At 38.0% G+C, this 21,020-nt stretch overlaps 1 protein-coding gene across 3 annotated transcripts in view; it reads left to right on the top strand.

Annotated features, from left to right (window-relative positions):
• Window positions 1-21,020, top strand: part of SHC4 (SHC adaptor protein 4) — a 129,702-nt gene that overhangs the window by 99,657 nt on the left and 9,025 nt on the right. For 2 of the 3 annotated variants that reach the window (XM_027570727.2, XM_027570728.1), the window contains 2 exons: window positions 7,039-7,218; window positions 20,629-20,882. In XM_027570727.2, coding sequence (XP_027426528.1) covers window positions 7,039-7,218; window positions 20,629-20,882 — 434 coding nt within the window. The remainder of the gene's footprint in view (window positions 1-7,038; window positions 7,219-20,628; window positions 20,883-21,020) is intronic. The other variant, XM_027570729.2, reaches the window with a different exon arrangement.

Here is a 21,020-nt window from a genome sequence, read left to right as displayed (position 1 = left end):
TGAGAGTCCCAATTAGGGGCCCACGTACCCCATACTTCCCAGGGCATTAAGTGTCTTATTACTGCCCATGATAATTGATGTTGGGCACAACTTTTCCACAACACAAATGTAGAATGTCAACCATCAGATCGGAAATATGTTTTCATGAGTTCCTAGATCACTGCTAGTTAGTCATTTAATTCTTATAAATTGTTGAAAGTACTTATTTCTTTGGGAAGCAAAGTTTTGCAGCATTAGAGGGTGAGAGAATTGGATGGTAGAAGTAATAGGGTGGAGGATAAAGTTGGATAACCACACTTAGGGACTCAAATTAAATTAGCAGGAACTTGCCACCTAGAAGGTAGTCACTTCTAAAGTTACTTTTATACTTCTTACGGAATTATGCCAATGTAATTTATTAATTTTATTATTATTATTATTTGAGAGAAAGAGAGAGTGGAGGGGTGGAGGCAGAGGGAGAGAGAGAGAGAGAGAGAGAATCCGAAGCAGGCTCTGCCCAGCGTGGAGCCTAATGCAGGGCTCTATCCCATGACCCTGAGATCATGACCTGAGCTGAAATCAAGAGTCAGACGCTTAACTGACTGAACCACCCAGGCGCCCCTAATTTTATTATTTCTTATACAAGGGCGATACATGAAAATTTATCATTTTAGGTACAGCTTTGATTACTATCTTTCTCCACTGTGCAAAATAATAGGAGTAATGAGCTAAGACAGTATTGTTAATTCTTTAAAAATATGGTTCTTTTTGATAGATATTAAAATTCCCTGCCATTCTTTAAAGTCATTTACAACTTTAACCTAACTTTTAATAATATGACTAAAACAAATTAAATTAATGGGAAGTGTAAATGTCTTTTTACAACTATGCTCCCTAGGAGCTAAATTCCTCCCTCCCTCCTTTCCCTTACTTGGAAATCCCTAACCTAAGGATTTAATAGTCAGGAACATATCACATATGCCCAGTCTTACAGTCATTACCTACCTGTGTTGAAGCTCACTTGGAAATATCTCTACATCCTGTTTCCTCTCATCCTATATTCTTCATTTATACAACACTTCACTCAGTGGCTATTTACGAGGACCTCCTGTGGGTCTGGCACTATGCAAGGACGTAGGAATGGAATCACAACCAATACTCATGTTGTTTGCAGTTTAAGCAGGAAGACACACCTTAAGCAAATGCTTACAAATAGGATGACTGTTTCAAAGCCCAACATGTCATGGGAACAAATAACAGGGAAACCTAACTTGATCTGAGGGGCTATAGAGGGTCTCCCTAAACTCTCTACAAGCAAACAACCAAACCAGGACCTGAGGGATGAGTGGGAATTATCCAGGCACAGAGAAGGAAATGGGGAAGGAGGGGCGAGAGAGGGAGAGAGAGAGAGAGAGAGAAAAGTATAAATGGGAACCAGAATTCCTGGTGTGCCGGGACCACTTCCTGGATCACTGCAGAGAGAAGACAGGGGAGAGAGAGAGTCTTGGACCTAGACAGAGTCCTAAGGAACTCCAGAATTTTGGGTCCTATACAGATCCCTCTCTCCCAGCTTATCCTCCCCCTTTCCATTAAATAGTCATCGTGGCACATCCTCCTGTTCTCAGTCACCTGGCTTCTGAAGGCAACTCACTGAAGGAAAACCCTCGCCCTTCCTAGAATGACGTAACATATGCTAAATCACAACACGACCATTGGAGAAAAGGAGCATGGTCTCCTTTTTTCCCATCAAGAACCACAAAACATACATTTATGAAGGGATTAATGAATATAGAGGTACCGTCTCAATCTTATTCAAGATATTTCTTTTTGTAAGTGTAAACTTGTCATAGAATCCAATCTATTGTTTCTGTTTATCTTGGTTTTAATTCTCCTTCAAACCCAACAAACAATGTCACCCCTTATTCTTTCATGGTATATATATGCCTTAAGCCAATATAAGCAGATCCAAACTTATGAACAGACTTTATTTGGAGCCTGGAATATACTTTTCCAGAATTAGTTGATTACAGGATTAATTTTAGCCATGATGGCTATCTCCTAGACAAGTGCACCATGTTCTTGAATTCTGGTTTGCTTGTACTAGAGCTTAAATGTATATTTTGGAATGACAAATACAACGATAGAAGATTCTATTGGAAGTGCCTGTTCTTCAGTTGCACTCCAACTGTAGGATAGCCTGGAACCAGTACAGAGCTACCTTCCTTGTGGTGGCCTTGAGCTAACAGTTCATAAATGGGAACTTTTCAGAATCTTGGGGAGGCGAGAGATGGTGTTTGCAGTTTGGAAAAAGTCCTCCAGCTGGATACTTTCTTCCCCTGAAAATCACAGAGCTACAACATTTTTTCCTTAGAAAAGCAGGTTCTAAGTTCCAGTGAGGAGCCAGAATGCTAGGAAGCCATCTCCCTAGACCTCAGCCACTAAGACCGTAGAGGGATAGAAGAGCTCACCCCCTGCTCCAGGGGCCACAACAGACTTTGCTACTGTGGTGTCCATTCATTCACAGACACCCAGAAATCAGGTGTTCCTAGCTTGGGTCCTGCCTGTGACTACTTGGGCTTATGTTTAAAAACTATTCTGAAATTCTTGACCAGTGAGCAAATTAATAGCAGTTGCCAGAATAGCAAATACATGTATTTTATGGCTTTTCTTAGAGATTTATACATAAGCATTTGAGAGACTCCTGTACAAATAGTCTCAATAAGATTTGGCTTTTTTCCTCCCAGGACGTTTATTTGTTCAAATACTGATTTAAAACTTGAATTCCAGTATATTATAAATACTGTAATAGTCTTCTGCTGGTTGAAGAAGTTAATTATATTTATCACCAGACTTCTAAAAGAAGTCTATCCCTACTATTAAATTCCCTTATGGAAAAAATTAATTAGCAAAACAGAATAATGTTTCCCTGACCCTCAAGTTAAAATGGAAATAAGATACTTTTAATCAAAAAGACATCAAATTCCTGCAAACCCTAAAGGTTTGCACTTAAAAACTTTGGTACTGAAAGTATACACACTGTGTACACTGTGTATTTGTTTTCTGCCACCAATCTTTTCTTTGGCAGGTTGGATAGGCTCTTGGAGTAATAGTTGGCAAAAAGAAATTTTGGAATGCATAATGGCTGGCATATGTAGTTAAGCTCTTGTCATCCACACACTTGACCCAAGAAAGATTTTAAATTTGGGTATAGAGTACCCAAATTTATTTTGGGTACATATATATTTTTTAAGGCAACATTGCTGAGTTAAATATAATAGTGCAGTTGAAGAAAAGGAATGATCGTTTTCAAGAGAGACTGGGAAGGATATGAATGCTTTTGTGTAATCCTGTGGAATGGTAAACCTGATGTGGTCAGCTCATGCCATGCTCTCTAAGGGGCAGATGAGTCAATGCCCCGTGCTAAAGGTTGATTCAGAACATAGTGCTGAGAAAGGAAAACCAGGTAGACATTCAGCATCTGTTCATTCTGCTGACAAAACATTTTTCTTTTGAGCACCTGCTTCATACCAGGCATTGAAGATGCAGAAAAATCACAGATAAATGGGTTCTAGTCTCTTTTTAAGGACTCGAGGAATTTGCAGTCTCAAGGGGAAGACAGACAGACAAGGAAACAGATACCTACATTATGTTATGGAGTGGTACCTGACCCAGCCTCGGGGAGGGAGGGATGAAGAGAAAGGCTTCTTGAAGGAGGTGGGTTCAGAACAGAATCTTAAAGGGTAAATAGGGATTAGGTACAGAAAGGGATGGCAGGAGATAAGAACCATGTGCAGAGCCCCAGCATCAATGAATAAATAGGTAACTGAGCAGCTATTATCTATTAAGCAGGCACTATTCTCAGTGAGTGTCTCACCCACATTCTTTCATTTATCCTCACAACCATATTTTAAGCTAGGCACCCCCATTTTACACATATGAAAACTGACACTTAGAGACATTAAGTAACTTACCCCAGGCCACACACAACAGTAAGAAGTATCACAGGGATTTGAACTCAGGTCCATGTTAATTTAGAAGCAGACGTCTTACAGACACTTTTGATCATAGTCTACTTTCAGTAAATTTTTATCAGCAGACACTCCTAAATAAGTGATAATTCAATCACATATAAGTTATATATATATATATGCTAATATGTTATGCGTGTCTTATAACACACACACAAAAATTGAACATTTCAAAGTTAGAGTTAATGATAATAAAACATTTAAAAAATGTCTTGCTCGAACCATGAGAGACTATGGACCCTGAGAAACAAACTGAGCGTTTTAGAGAGGAGCAGGTGGGGGGATGGGTTAGCCTGGTGATGGGTATTAAGGAGGGCATGTATTGAATGGAGCACTGGGTGTTATACGCAAACAATGAATCATGGAACACTACATCAAAAACTAATGATGTAATGTATGGTGACTAACATAACATAATAAAATAAAATTTAAAAAATGTCTTGCTGACATTCATAGACAATGTTAATATGTTACGTTAAAATATGTTAATATGTTAATAAAATTATGCTAATATATTATGCATGTATTATAACACACACACAAAACAGACCATTTCAAAGTTAGAGTTAATGATAATAAATTTAAATTGTCTTTAAAAAATGTCTTGCTAATTATAGTGGCTGAATACTATCATTAGATAATATCTCAATATCTCAAGATAATATCTAAGTGTATACTGGGCTGTACACTGGGATAATGTGTCCCAATACACATTTAGAGCATTTACTGACAAAGAAAATAAACGTAAATCCACATTTCGAATCTTAATCATTTTAACTTTTGGGAGGCCAAAGTTCTGATCTAATTAGATCGTTCTTGTTTATAAGCTCATAATGCAGCTGAGGAAGAGTTTGTAATAAAAGAATGATCTTAAATCTTTGATTTATTTGCAGTGATCTTTTAGCCACTTATCCATTTACGAAAGTAAGTTTAGTTTAAACTAGATAATATAATTCATAAATCTATGTAACCAAGCAAATGGAGGAGGCTGTCATGTGTTGTAAAATGCAACAAAGAAGTGAGGTGCCCTGACCCCCTGTCCTTCTTTAGAAATCCCACGCCTCCCTCAGGATATCCCACATACGGAGTGTGATGGGGGACAGCATGATGCCCAATAGCTGGCAGACCAAGAGAAAAGAAGGAGTAGGTAGTAAGGCTGTAGTCTTCTGACTGGGCTTCCCCTATTTGGTGTACCCTTGAGTTTCTGTATTTTATAAGAATTATAGCGCTATTCGTCACGATGTGAAATCCAATATAAAGTTGGTCCTTTTGGGGCCACATTAAAGGGGTTTAATGACGGAGACAATAAAAGGACTGATGTTTTATGGTAAGACAATGAAATGTCAGTGTCACCACTTCAGATCAGCCTCGTAGGAATCTTGTAGCACATACGGACAAAAATATAAATGTACTTGTTTAAACAGAAAAACAAAAACATTCTGTCCTGGCATTCTGAGGACAGAACCATCTGGATGGTACAAAATACCTCACGCCATTAGGTACTGAAATATGGTGCTAGCATCCATTCATTCAGTAACTATTTGTTGTCATCTTATGTGCTGGGTGTGTGCTAGGAGACAGGATCCCTCCCTGCCTTCATGGAACATGCAGTCTAGATGCAGCTCAGGCATTAAACAAAATGACATAATAAAATTAATTACTCTTGTGAAAAGGGCTCCAAAGGTGAAGAACAAACTTCTAGGAAAGCAGAGAGACTTAGTGTAGTCTGAGAATGTCAGAGAAGGCTCTATTGAGAAAAGAGATGTTTAAACTGACACCTGAAGAGGGAGAGTCACAGAGAAGGCATGGGAAGAGCATGTCAATCAGAGAAGATGGCCTTACGGTGGAGATTATCCTTCAAGAAGGTCAATGTGACTGAGGGGCATGGGGGTACAAGGGAAGCTGGGTAGGTGGAACCAGGGCTTGGGCTTGTTGAAGAGTTTGAGTTTTATCCAAAGAGCAATGGAAGGCAGTTAAGGGGTTTTTAAACCACTGAAAAATATGATCAGATTTCAGTAAAAAGATCATTTTGGCCACAGTGTATAGAATAGAATGGAAGAGGAGGGAAGAGTAAGAGGGAAGAAGGAGATTACCCGAGGGGTGAGTTCTTTCCATTAAATACCAGAATAAACATCAACAGTTGGTTTGAGGCTGAGCTTGGCAAAACAAAACTTTGGGCATAGAGAGAAGACAGACATTCCGTTCTTAATAATTTAAGTAAAGAGGCTTTTTTGAAAAACAGTTTAGGGGCGCCTGAGTGGCTCAGTTGTTTCGGCATCCAACTCCTGATTTTGGCTCCGATCATGATCTCAGGTCGTGAGATTGAGGCCCATATTGGGCTTCACAGTGGGTGTGGAGCCTGCTTAAGATTCTCTCCCTCTGCCCCTCCCACCCCAGCTGGTGTGTGTATGCTATCTCTCTAAAAAAAAGTGGGGCACCTGGGTGGCTCAGTGGGTTAAGCGTCCGACTCTTGGTTTCAGCTCAGGTCATGATCTCAGGGTTGAGGGATTGAGCCCCATGTTGCGCTCTGTGCTCAGAGCAGAGTCCACTTGTCCCTCTCCCCCTGCTTGCTCTCTCTCTCTCTCAAATAAATAGAGAAATAGATAAAAATCTTTTTAAAAAGGCAGTTTAAATAATAGATATTCAAGTTCTGTATGGCACGTGTGTTTTCTCAGTTCCTGGACTGCAGCCCTGAGCAGTGTTAAGTGCAGGTTTGTGTTGTTTGCTGGACAGTTGGCTCTCTTTTTTTCTCTGGCCGTTCCTCTTGGGTCTTCCTGGTTTGTTTCCTGTCTGGTGTTGAAGCAGTGGGTCAGCTGAGGGGCCGGCAGGGAGAGTCGGAGGCCAAGGAAAGGGTGCTTTCTCTCAAAGCCTGGTGCTTATCTTGTTTTTACAGGTCAAATCTAGAAGTCAGTATTCAAATCTGTATAGGGTGGGGGTGGCTCTTCCCTTCCTATCAGTTCTAGACTCAAACATGATTTTACTTACTGTTTACAAGGTAAAAGTATGATACGTTGATCATTAATCACTATAGGTAATACACTGGAGAGAGGAGTGCAGTCCCATCGAGATGCCTCATTAATGAAGCACACCTGTCGAGTGGATTTCTTCAATGACCCCTGCTACATAAATACACAGGCTCTTCAAAGTACACTTGCCTCTGCCCCAAATCAAAGCTCAGCTCACCCCTTGGGGAGCCCATGGCACCGTGAAAGTAAGTAGCTGCTCACCATCTGTATTAGCTTCCTGTGGCTCCTGTAACAAGTTACCACAAACTGGATGTCTTGAGGCAACAGAAATTTATTCTTTCACAGTTCTGGAGTGGTTCCTTCTGGAGGCTCTGGAGGATGATCCATTCCATGCCTCTCTCATAGCTTCTGGTTGGCAATTCTTGGTGTTCCTTGGCTTATAGACACGTCAGTCTCTGTCTCAGTCTTCACATGGCTTTCACCTCTACGTCTCAAACCTCTCTCTCCTGTGTCTTCTAAGACAATACCTTTCTCTTCTAGGTCGGCCCTAAATCCAGAAAGATCTCATCTTGAGATCCTTAACTTAATTACACCTGCAAAGACCCTTTTTTCAGATGAAGCCACATTCACAGGGACTAGGGATCAGGAATTGAGCGTATGGGGGCTACTGTTCAACTAACCACATTATCTCTCATTTTCAGGAAGGCTATTTCATTGGCCTCATTTTCAGGGAACAAAAAGGATTATTTCTTACTAATTGTGGAGATGTTATGGATTTCAAGGTTTTGGGACTTTGATTTTGAGTAATCTTTTCAGATACTTCGATGGCTCCCAACTTTTGGTTTCTGCTGTGTGCTTTTGCTGAAGGAAGGACTGTCAAAGCCAGGAGATAATTTTGAATTTGTTGGCTTGCATGAGGAACAGTGACTATTACTTGGCTCTGTTTAGTGATGGTTTTAATTTTATTCGTCTCAAAACTTCTTGGTGAGTCATCTATACAGCACTAAAATAAGATGGCTTTCTTCAGCCATATACTCTGAGTAAAATACAGTAAGACAAACATCATTTTCCTGCTAGATTGCTTCCAGGGGTAAATACATAAACAGGAACATAAATAAATAAAAGCAAAACAAACCAAAAGCCTACAATCCATTAAAAAATAAGTAAGCCAAAAAATGCTTTTTATAAAATATTAAAGTCTATTGGGTTCAAATTTGGGTGAGCCAAATTTGGTTCACTCCAAAGACAGAGAGCCAGTCATTCAGAAAGTCCTTTTGCTAGCCGAGGAAGTCTCTCCAGACCCAAGGGCAACTTTCCAGCTGGTGTGAGCAATGACAAGATGAAATTTAGAAGGAGATTTTGCTGAGCCTGGGCTTCATCAGACCACCTTAACTCCTAAACTAAGAAACAAAGGTCCTCATTGCCCAGCCACGTGACAAGTAAGCCATCTTCTTGTAAGCTTTCTAAGATCAGTCTTGGCACCCAAACAACCTGGTTGGATTCTCTGGAAGCAAACACCGAGATGGGGATTTGGCATGTGTGTGGGGGGGTCTTTACTGGGATCACTATCAGGAAGGGAGGGGGAGGAAGTAGGCTTGGGCAGAGGGAGAAGCAGGCCTGACAGAGCCTCAGCTAACCCTACTGAGGGTTTGTGGGGCCCACCCTACTTGTCCCACACTGGGCCCACAGGGCTGGCCCTTTACCCCACGTGTCTCAGTCTGTAGGTATAGGCTGTGTGAGGAAGGGCAAGCCTTTGGGCAAGGCAGCTCTCTGCAGGTGAGGCAGACCCTGAAGGGGCAGTCAGCAGCAGGCTGTCTGATGACATCTGGGGACTTGGTCCTTCACTGAAGAGTTATCAGGGCAGTGCATCTCCGTGTTCACCACAGAGGGTATCTTGTGTCACGGATGATGGGATATGCAGTCAATCCATATTTTTGCACAGAACTTAACTGTTCAGTGTACAGTGACCAGTGTGGATAAGGCAATATTTGTTGGAGGGATGGTTTTTTGAAAAAAAGTTTCTGGAACTCAGGTATTGAAAGTAATTTGCTAAGAATATATACTGGATAGCTTCCATTTCATGGACTTTTCAAAGCAACAATGAATTATTAGAAAACTCATTTAATGGGTAGCCCAAATGAGGTGATCTGGGATATTCGTTGATTCATAACTGCAATTCCTTTATAAACAGATCTCTAATGTTAAAAATATTTATAACTCAGCCAGGATATGGAAGCAACCTAAGTGTCCATTGATAGACAAATAGATAAGGAAGGGGTGTGTGTGTGTGTGTGTGTGTGTGTGTGTGTGTGTGATGGAATATTACACAACCATAAAAAGGATGAGATTGTGCCATTTGCAACAACATGGATGGACCTTGAGAGTATTAGTCAGAAATAAGTCAGACTGAGAAAGACAAATGCCGTATGATTTCACTCATATGTGGAATCTAAAAAGAAAGCAAATGAATAAACCAAAGAAAGAGCAGAATCAGACCTATAAATACAGGGGAAAAAACTGAGGGTTGCCAGAGGAGAGAGGGTTGAGGGGATGGCAAAATGGGTGGAGGAGAATGGGAGATACAGGCCTCCAGTTATGGAATGAATAAGTCATGGGAATAAAGGCACAGCATAGGGGGAAAAATCTGTATAATTTAAGCAAAGAAACGTTGCCTTTTGCCATAGACAACTAAAGGTAAAAATCAACCTATAATAACATTCCTGTCATTAGTTAAAAGTAAATAAAGCCAGTTTTGTCCAAAATTGTATTGTCAAAATGTGTTTTCACTGATTTCAGCCTTCTTTTTTCATCCTTTTGCCTCTCCCTGCATTGGTGGCAACATGTTTAATAATTTAGGCTTCGGGTACTTTTTCACTCTTTATTTCCTACTAGGCTATAATGTACCATAGCCCTCCTGGGCTTCTTGCTACCATTGCTCTCTCCAAAAAAAATTAATTCCAACTCCAAAAGTATAAATGTTGATTTAATAAAAATGAAGTAAGATGGAATAGGGATAACTTTATACATACTTTTTTGCAAAATGTCTTAAATACACTTTTTAACCTTTTCTCCTTAATGTTTCCTGCTATTTCTTTCCTTACTTCCTCAAACATCCTCGTTAGCTTCTTTAGACCTACTTAGCCTCCCTTTTCTAGACAGAAGCTTACTGATTAGTTCAGTAAGACAAAACAAAACCAAATCTAGAGACTTGAACCTAGTATCTCTCAAGCATACCTCCTGGGCTCCTCAAACCATCCTATCACACCACCAATATAAGAAAAGCTCAACACAATCTTTATTTTTATCAAACATGGCAGAAGGAAATTACTAGCATCGATATGATCTAATTTGTGTATCAATTTATTGTTTCAGTATAAGCAGTCATAACAAAGAAACTCTGTCGATATAATAGTGTAAAAAAGAGCAAAGTTTACTTTCCCAGTAGCCCACAGATTGGTGGTATAGGACTGATAAGACTGACTGCTTTGTGATTCTCAACACCTGGCTTCTATCTCTGGTCTAAGGTGTTGCATCTCTGATCTAAGAGTTTCAGTATGGTCTGAGTTCTTTAATCTGGTCTAAGGTCTTTGATCTCTCGTCTACAAGCTTGGGCTCTCGCTATCACATGAGCATTCAGCCAGTAGGAAGACAGAAAGGCAAGAAGAGTGTGCATACATTCCTTGAAAAGACAGGACCCAGAAGTGGCAGGCATCGTTTCTTTTCACCTGCCCTCGGCACAGCTTAGATATGTGGTCATACCTAGCTTCAAAGGACCTAGAATAGTTGTTCTGGCTGGGTGGCTGTGAGCCCAGCTATAACTTAGGAACTCTATAACGTCATGCAAGGGAGAACAGATATTGGTATACAACTAACTGCCTGCTGCAAATATCCATGAGCTGTTCTTTTCACATAGAACACATTTGCCCTCTCCCAAAGGGAGACCTTGCAAATATCTCATACAATTAGTGCATCCAGTTTAAAGCCCAGGACATCTGGATGATGTGAAGTCCTCTTGATCAAAATTGGATGGGGATCCTTATTATTTGCCAAGTTGTCTGTCCCTTCCCACACCCAAAATTAGTGCTGAAAAGAGGGATAAGATAACTATAATAAAAAACATATGTTCACAAGAGGGAAGCACGCAAGACACACGGGGGTCACTGGTACATAGCAATAACCTAATCCCGTCAGTCAGGAATTGTGGAAGCCTCCCTGAGCTGGAAGTAGAGAAAATGATTTGCTTGGACTCTGGTTCAGCTTTATGAGCGGAATCTCCTTGTCCGTTGTTATCTGTGGGCCTGGGCTGTGTCCTTTGGGTTGTTCCCGTCATTATGCTCCGTGGACACATCTGAAGTCCATGTTTGAGAAAGCGCCTTTCTTAGGGGCGTCATCACCACGTTTGCAGCCTACTTTCTGTAGGTGTGGGCTTGATAAATTTAGAAGCCAAAAGCCATAGACAAGGAGGGATTGTGATTCATTGGCAATGTAATTTCTTTAAAAACTTAGTAGGATTCTACCTTATTTGCTTAGAGTCAGTTCCTCATGAAATTTCCTACGTTACTTTACTATCCTCCTATTGCCTGAAGGATGCCTTCTCTCTTTCCTGTTATTGGTAATTTTTGTGTTCTCTCTTCTTGATCAGTGTTCTTTGAGATTTATGAATTTAATTGATCTTTCTAAAGGACCCAGGTTTTGGTTTCATTTTTTCTATTGTTTTCTATTTTCTGTTTCATTGATTTCCATTTTTATCTTTTTTTATGCTTTCCTTCTACTCTTGGTTAAATTTTCTCTTATTTATCCAGTGTGTACTGTATTTTCTTCTATTGGCTTTATAGTTTTATTTCCATAATAAAATATTTACTGCACATGAACTTTATATTTTCTATGAGATAGGGGGTCTAACTTCATTTTGCCTATGTAAGTGATCCAATTTTGCAAACACCATTGACTAAATAATCTCCTCTTTTTCTAATGTCACCTTCCATTGGACTAGATTCTTTCTATGTATGTGAATCTGTTTCTGGGCCTCATTGCCCTACTTATGTGTTCTATACCAGTATATTAATTAGTATGGCTTTGTAATATATCTTAATAGACATAATTCTTCCTTTATATTACAAATAATTTTTCTCTGGGTACTATCTCAAACTTTCACTTATTATTAACATTATACCAACTTTTTAGACACTTTGCAGAGGTGAATGTATTTTTCCCCTCAATAATTCAAATAAATTCCTATTTTATAATTTTCATACACCCAAGATTCCATATTGATAAACAATATATGGTCAATTCCCATAGTTCATGGATTCCATATGTGAGAATTTGTTTACTTGCTGATATGTATTTGTAACCCCCAAATACTCATGGCACTTTTTTGGTCGTATGTAGACATGCACAGAGCAACAAAAAATTTGAGTTGTCCCACGCACACTTTTCCAGTTAAGGTCAAACAAGGTAATGCTCTACCTTCTTGTTCCAGCTCTCATATGGGTAAAGAAGTATCCTTTTGCAGCCCATTTAGTGCCATGTATTTTGCATTTTTGTGCTATTTGTTGATGATTTTGCTCTTTAGAATAGTCTCTGAGTGTTGTGCCGAAGTGCTATCTATTGTTCCCAAGTGCAGAAGATTGTGATGTACCTGATAGAGAAAATCCACATATTGGATAAGCTTCATTCAGGCAGGCATTGGCTGTAAGTTCAGTGTTCTTGAATCAACAGTATATATGAAATAAGGTGTCTTTAAACAGGAACACACATAAAACGAGGTTATGTATTGATCGAATGATGAACATGTTCTGACCTGAGGCTTGGAGGAACCTAACCCTGGGAACAGTGTTTCAGTTTTGACTAATTCAGCGTTCGTAGCAACTTTGTAAAAAAACAAACAAACAAACAAACAAACAAAAAACCTACCACCAATGAAGAGAATTAACTACTTACAGTCCTCTCAAATCACAGATGGAGTCTTTTAACATGATGTGGTGGGGGAAGGGTTGGCTTTTCTTCCCACAACAGAAAACTGAAGATTGTCCCCCCAACCCCAACACTTTTCTCACTAATTTAATCCCTCTTCTGAATTTATCTTTAGTTATATGACTATCCTGACATTTGTATACATTTTTTTATTTTATAAATAGATTTTTTAAAATTCAAAAGTAACACAAGTGCTCATGGAAGAAATCCAAATAATAAATATGGTATAAAAATTAAGATAAAATGTACCTCCTCAAGTTTCAATACTGGATTCAACTCCCTAGATAGTAACAGTTTCTTCTGATTACTACCAGAATGTTAATGCATAGTTAAGTATCTATCTACCTACTTATGCGTGTCTATCCATCTAGATACCTACCTGTCATCTATCTCCTTTAAAAATAAAGCTATTTTCTTTCTATACTTGCTTACTTCACTCTTCCATTTTAGACATTTGTCCAGATTAGCATGTAATATTCTTATTATTTTCTTTTTTCCAGTTTTACTGAGATATAATTGACATATAACATTGTACTAGTGATTTGATATATGTATATATTGCAAAATGATTAACACACTAACTTTAGTGTGGTATCCATCCGTCACCTCACGTAGCTATAAAATTTCTTTTCTTGTGATGAGAACTTTGAAGATTTACTCTCTTAGCAACTTTCAAATATGCAACACAGTGTTGTTAACTATAGTTGCAGTTATATCCCCATTCCTATTTATCTTATAACCGAAAGACTAACTTTTTACCACCTTCACCCATTTCTCCTACCCCCAGTCCCTGCCTTTGGCAATCATCAATCTGTTTTCTGTTTCTGTGAGGTTTTTTTTTTTTATTACACATATAAATGAGATCATACAGTATTTGTCTTTCTCTGTCTGACATATTTCACTTAGCGTAACACCCTCAAGTTCCATCCATGTTGCAAATGGCAGGATTTCCTACCTTTTTATGGCTGAATAATAGTGTGTGTGTGTATGTGTGTGTGTGTGTGTGTGTGTGTGTGTGTGTGTAGAATCAACCAATCACATTTCCCTTATACATTCATCCATCAGTGGATATTTAGGTTGTTGCCATGTCTCAGCTTTTATAAATCATGCTGCAGTGAACATGGGGGCACAGGTATCTCTTTGAGACAGTGATTTTGTTCCTTTGGATATATACCAAGAAGTGGAATTTCTGCATCATATAGTATTCTACTTTTAATTTTTTGAAGAACCTCCATACCATTTTCCATAGTGGCTGCAGCAATTTACATTCCCACCAATAGTGCATGAGGGTTTTTTTTTTCTCCACATCCTTGCCAACATTTATTTCCCATCTTTTTGATGATAGCCATTCTAACAGGTGTGAGGTGTTATTTCATTGTGGTTTTGATTTGCATTTCTCTGATGATTAGTGATGTTGAGAACCTTTTTATGTACCTGTTAGCCATTTGTATGTCTTCTCTAGAAAAATATCTATTCAGTTCCTCGGATCATTTTTTTATTTGGATTGTTTAGGGTTTTTTGCCATTGAGCTGTATGTGTTCTTTGGATATTAACTCCTTATCAGATCAATGATTTGCAAATATTTTCTATTCCATAGAAAATAGGTTGCCTTTTTGTTTTGTTTATGGTTTCCTTTGCTGTGCATATTTTTGTTTTGATGTGGCCCTTACCTGTTTATTTTTGCTTTTGTCGCTTTTACTTTTGGTGTCAAATCCAAAAAATCATTGTCAAGACTGATGTCAAGGAGCTTACACTTTATGTTCTCTTCTAGAAGTTATATGGGTTCAGGTCTTACATTCAAGTCTTTAATCCATTTTGAGTTGGTTTTTGTGTATGGTGTAAGACAGGGGTCCAATTTCATTCATTTGCATATGGCTGTCCAGTTTTCTCAACATCATATATTAAAGACACTATTCTTTCCGCATTGTATGTTCTTAGCTCCTTTGTCATAAGTTAATTGGCCACATAAGTGTCAGTTTATTTGTGGGCTTTCTATTCTGTTTCATTGATCTATGTGTCTGTTTTTTGTGCCAATACCACACTGTTTTGATTACTATAGCTTTGTAATATAGTTCAAAATCAGGAAACATGATGCCTCTAGCTTTGTTCTTTTTTCTGGAAATTTGCTCTGGCTATTTGAAGCCTTTTGTGGTTCCACACAAATTTTAGTATTGTTTGTTCTCGTTCTGTGAAAAATGCCATTGAAATTTTTGATAGGGATTGCATTGAATCTGTACATTGTTTTGGGTATTATGGATATTTTAACAATGTTAATTCTTCCAATCTATGAGCACAGACTATTTTTCCATTTATTTGTGTCTTTAATTCTTTCATCAATGTCTTAGAATGTTCAATGTACAGATCTTTAACTCCCTTGCTTAAATTTATTCTTAAGTATTTTATTTTTTAAGTTTTATTTATTTAAGTAATCTCTACACCCAATGTGGGGCTTGAACTCACAATTCTGAGATCAAGAGTCACATACTCTTTGTTTTTTATTTTTTTTAAAGATTTTATTTATTTATTTGAGAGAGAGAATGAGAGAGAGAGAGCATGAGAGGGGGGAGGGTCAGAGGGAGAAGCAGACTCCCTGCTGAGCAGGGACCCCGATGTGGGACTCGATCCCAGGACTCCAGGATCATGACCTGAGCCAAAGGCAGTTGCTTAACCAACTGAGCCACCCAGGCGCCCACATACTCTTCGGACTGAGCCAGCCAGGTGCCCCAGTAGATTATTAATTTTGATGTTATTGTAACTGGGATTGTTTTCTTAATCTCTCTTTCTGATAGTTTATTAGTGTATAGAAATACAACTAATTTTCATAGATTGACTTTGTATCCTACAACTTTACTGAATTCATTTATTAGTTCTAATGGTTTTTTTTTTTTTGGTGGAGTCTATAGGGTTTTCTATGTATAATATTATGTCACCTGCAAATAGAAACAGATTTACTTCTTCCCATTCAATTTTTATTTCTTTTATTCTCTTTATTTTTATTTTATTATTTTTAAATTTAATTATGATTTTTAAATTTTATTCCTTTTATTTCTTTTTCTTGCCTAATTACTCTGGCAAGGACTTCCAATACTATGTTGACTAAAAGTGGGGAGAGTGGGCATCCTTTTGTTCCTACTCTTAGAAGAAAAGCTTTCAGCTTTTCACTGATGAGCATGATGTTAGCTGTGGTCTTGTCATATATGGCCTTTATTATGTAGAGGTACATTTCCATCATACTGACTTTGTTGAGAGCTTTTATCATGAGTGGATATTGAATTTTGTCAAATGCTTTTCTGCATCTTTTGAGATGATCATCTGGTTTTATCCTTCAGTAATGTGGTGTGTCACATTGATTGATTTGTGGTTGTTGAACGATCCTACATCCCTAGAATGCATCTCATTTGATCATGGTGTATGATCTTTTCCTTTTGATGTGTTGTTGAATTTGGTTTGCTACTATTTTGTTGAGGACTTTGCATCTATGTTCATCAGGGATATTGTCCTGTAACTTATTATTATTATTTTTTTGTGTTGTATCCTTGTCTGGTTTTGGTATCAGGGTAATGCTGGCCTTGTAAAGTGAGTTTGGAAGTGTTACCTTCTATTTTTTTGGAAGACTTTGAGAAAGATTGGAATTAATTTCTCTTTAAATGTTTGGTAAAATTCACCTGTGAAGCTATCTGGTTCTGGACTTTTCTTTGCAGGGAGGTTTTTGATTAGTAATTCAATCTCTTTACTACTAATTCATCTGTTCAGATTTTTTATTTCTTCATGATTCAGTCTTGACAGTTTGTATGTTTTTAGGAATTTACCCATGTTTCTAGGTTATCCAATTTGTTGGCATGTAATTGTCAGAGTAGTCTCTTACAATCCTTTGTATTTGTGTGGTTCACTTGTAATGTCTCCCCTTTCATTTTTAATTTTATTTGAGTCCTCTCTTTTTTTTCTTGGTAAGTATAGCTAAAACTTTATTTTATTTATCTTAGTTTCATTGACTATTTTGTGTTGTCTTTTTACTCTCTATTTCATTTATTCCTGCTCTGATCTTGGATATTTTTTTCTTCTATTAAATTTGGTCTTAGTCTGTTCATTTTAGATTAGGCTTCAGCGTATAGTTAGGTTATTTATTTGAGATCTTTCTTTTTTCTTAATATAGGGTTAATTGCTTTGAACTCAAACTGCCTTTGATAGCATCCCATAAATTTTGGTGTGTAGTATTTTCATTTTCATTTGTCTCAAGATATTTTCTGATTTATCTTTTGATTTATCCTTTGACCCATTTGTTGTTTAGTAGCATGCTGTTTAATTTTCACATAGTTGTGAATTCCCAAGTTTTCTTCTTGTAATTGATTTCTAGTTTCATATCATTGTGGTCAGAAAAGATGCTTGATATTATTTCATTCTTTTAAAATTTATTAAGTCTTGTTTGTGGCCTAACATATGATCTATCCTGGAAAATGTCCCATATGCACTTGGAAAGAATGTATATTCTATTGCTTTTGGGTGAAATGTTTTGTAAATGTCTGCTGAGTCAATCTGGTCTCATGTATAGTTTATGTCCAAAGTTTCCTTACTGATTTACTGTCTGGATGATCTCTCTATTGTTGAAAATGGGATATTGAAGTCCCCTACTTCTACTGTGTTGCTGTCTATTTCTCCCTTCGAGTCTGTTAATATTCACTTTACATATTTATGTCCTCCTATGTTGGATGAACAAAGCTTTGTTATTTTCAATTGTTTTATAGTATTCTATTGTATGAGTACATCGTAGTTTATATAACCATTTCCTTACTGATGGACATCTAATTTTTTTCAGTCCTTTGCTAATATAATCATTACTACCCAAAAATATCTAGTTGCATGTGCTTTTTATTTTTTTTATTTTTTTTAAAGATTTTATTTATTTATTCATGAGAGAGAGAGAGAGAGGCAGAGGGAGAAGCAGCCTCCCAAGGAGCAGGGAGCTCGATGCGGGACTCGATCCCAGGACCCTGGGATCATGACCTGAGCTAAAGGCAGACGCTTAACCATCTGAGCCACCCAGGCGCCCCTGCATGTGCTTTTTAAAAATTGAGTGCATCAATATGCTACCTTCACAGTTCACATTGGTTTCTTTAAATGTCTCATTCTTTATCATTGGGAATACTTGTAATTGTTTAATCTGATTTTGCATGTCAGACTTTTTTCTCCCTTAAGCCATATGCCTCCTCTCTGAGGTTTTGCCCATCAGCTGCTTATGGGTGTGGATATTCATATCTATCTTGAGCTTTCCTGAATTTCGGATTGTGAACAATATGTCTTCAGTTGCCATAGGAACTCCAAGATGACATGATTACTTTATTCCATGATTCCTATCACTTTTTTTTTCTTTTTTAGGTCTCAATTAGATACAGAGCAGCCTTCCTTGTTGCTTTCTTAACCTCCACTACTTCTGAGAAAAGATGTTATTAATTATATCAAGTCAATAACTTATTAAATTTTGTAGGGCAATTTTATATAAATAACTAGATTTAAGTTATTATTGTCTTTCTCAAAGTCTACATTATGTAAGAAAGGAGTCGATAATAGGTAATGCACCACAATGTTAAAGACTAGCTGTAGTTGGCGATGGGACCATAGGTGGTTAATTTTCTTTGTTTCTCTGTGTTTCCCAGATCTTAAAAAAGTCGCATGCCTAACTTTTAAAATTAAAACAAAAATTTTTAAAAAATCTGTTAGATATTCTGCTTTTAGGAAAATTAGACTTTCAGTAAATGCTGAGATGATTGAAATGTCCCAATACAGTGTATGTTGTTATTGTGTGAATTTGGGAAACTGTGTTAGGAAAATATTGTCCATATCCTCAGGTTGGCCCATGATCTGTTGCCTCTTTTCAAGATGATATAATGTCTGTTTTTCTTTTGTTTTGTCCTTGTCCAAAAGCTCTCCACCCTTATCTCAGAATAAACTGGAAGCCATCATGCATTACGATGTGTGTGCCCACACACACGCATGCAAGCATCTGTCTTCCACTCACACACTTTCCCTCTCACTTACACAAACACATACACAGCTACTTATCAGAGTTCTCTGTTACGCCTGAAAGCGCGCAGCACTAAGGCCAACTTCATTTATTATTCATCAAATTTGGACACATTTCTTCAGCCTTTTTCTGGCAACAGTAGATAGATCTGATTGTTAGTAGAGGAGAATATTTTCAGCCATTTAAATACAGACTAACGATATCTTCAAAAAGATATATTTGTGAATGCTGCATCATAATTGTGCTATGCAGAGAGAAGTTCCTAAGTAGAGACAAAACTATAACATATTAATGGGAGACTTGGGTTATGTCTACAGGGCCCTGGTTGCCTATATCAATGACTTCATGAGATTGCCACATATAAGTTATAAACTTAGAGTTAAGAGGATTTCTCATTTGTGAGACCCTTGCATAAGGACATGGAAATACAACTTTGCATTTATAAAGATGAAAGCTGGTTTCTATGCAGAGGACCCTTTGCATTTTAAAAAAGTCTGATTTCTGTGGTTATTTTCCTAGTAAATTTGCCATATAAAACATAAAACTTTTACGTGGATTCAGACCTAAGAATTTTATGTTATTACTTCTGCATAGCTGTATATCATCCTGATAGTCTTGCTAACTATTAGGGACCATTATAGGTACTACAGAAGTAGAGTGGTTAGACCAATTTTGAAAACTGAAAGATTTTCACATTCAAGGCAAGGGTCTTAGGGTGTGGTGATTAAGAACTTGGACTTTAGAGTCAAATAGATCTCATTTCAAAGTCCAGATTTATAACATATTAGTAGTGTGACTTCGGGTAAGTCATTTAGTCTTTAAAATCCATTTCCTTGCCATATTTTGAGAATGAGACAAGATAATATGTAGACAGCATTGAGCAGTACCTATCATACTTGATAAATGGGAACTACACAATAATTATTATCACTGTGAGTATCAATAATACAATTAAGTGCCACCTGGATATATCTTCTCATCCCCACTGCCCTCAAATCTCGGTAATATTTATTCTGCAGAACCATGGGGAACTGCCTCAGACCAGGACCTCCCTGATGTTTTGCCTTCTTTTACCTGATTAATGCTGCTTTGTCCATGCAGGTGAATGACACAAACACCAGAGTGGTCACTTAATAGGAATGCTGTTAGGTTCAGCATAGCTTTGAAGTTTGGGGTCAGAAGCACCTCTGAAGCACATTAGTAATTTGATTTAAAAATAAAAAGCTAAATACTAAAAAGTGCACAGAGTCTGAAGTTACTGTAGGCATTTTCAAAGAGTTTGGGAATGTTTTAGAAGTTATCTGTGATCTGGGTACTGCATAAGCTTCTTTTTCTTTAACATACAGACCCTGGGACATAAAGTGCCTCTCTCTGCAGTTATGAAAGCAGTTCTCGTGGGTCAGTTCCATTTCTCATCTGAAAGGAAAACTCCTGCACTAGGGCAAGCCTTTCCTGGTAACAGAAGCCAAAGGCAATGTTTGGACCTACCATTAAATTAAAGCCTGTTGCAAGTTCTGGAAACAAAAAACCCCATTTGTTCCAGAAGCAGCATTATTTAAACAGTGCATGGCACACAGTAGGGCCTCAAGTTGTATGTGCTGAATGAATGCATGGAAGAGGAGGTAACTTGCTGATGTCTCTATTTATGTTTCGACTCTAGAAGCACCAGAAACTGTTCAGCCAGGTGCCACGGCCCAGCCTGCCAGCTCACATTCTTTGCCCCATATTAAGCAGCAGCTGCGGAATGAAGACTGCTACCATGGCAAGCTGAGCAGGAAGGCAGCAGAGAGCCTCTTGGTAAAGGATGGGGACTTTTTGGTTCGAGAGAGTGCAACATCTCCTGGCCAGTATGTGCTAAGTGGACTACAGGGAGGCCAGGCAAAGCATCTTCTCCTGGTGGATCCTGAAGGCAAGGTATCATTGACTTCTTATTATGGTTTTCACAGGATATTGTAATTAAGGTTATTCTGAATGATTGGTCCAAACCCTCATATTGAAGCATGATAAAGCTAAGGGTTTCCTTTCTCTTGAACCCTCTAGCTGGACCAGGAA

Source organism: Zalophus californianus, chromosome 6, assembly GCF_009762305.2.
Source record: "Zalophus californianus isolate mZalCal1 chromosome 6, mZalCal1.pri.v2, whole genome shotgun sequence".
NCBI lineage: Eukaryota > Metazoa > Chordata > Mammalia > Carnivora > Otariidae > Zalophus > Zalophus californianus.
The sequence above is the reverse complement of the archived record's forward strand: the minus strand, read 5'-3'. Positions and strand labels throughout refer to the sequence as shown.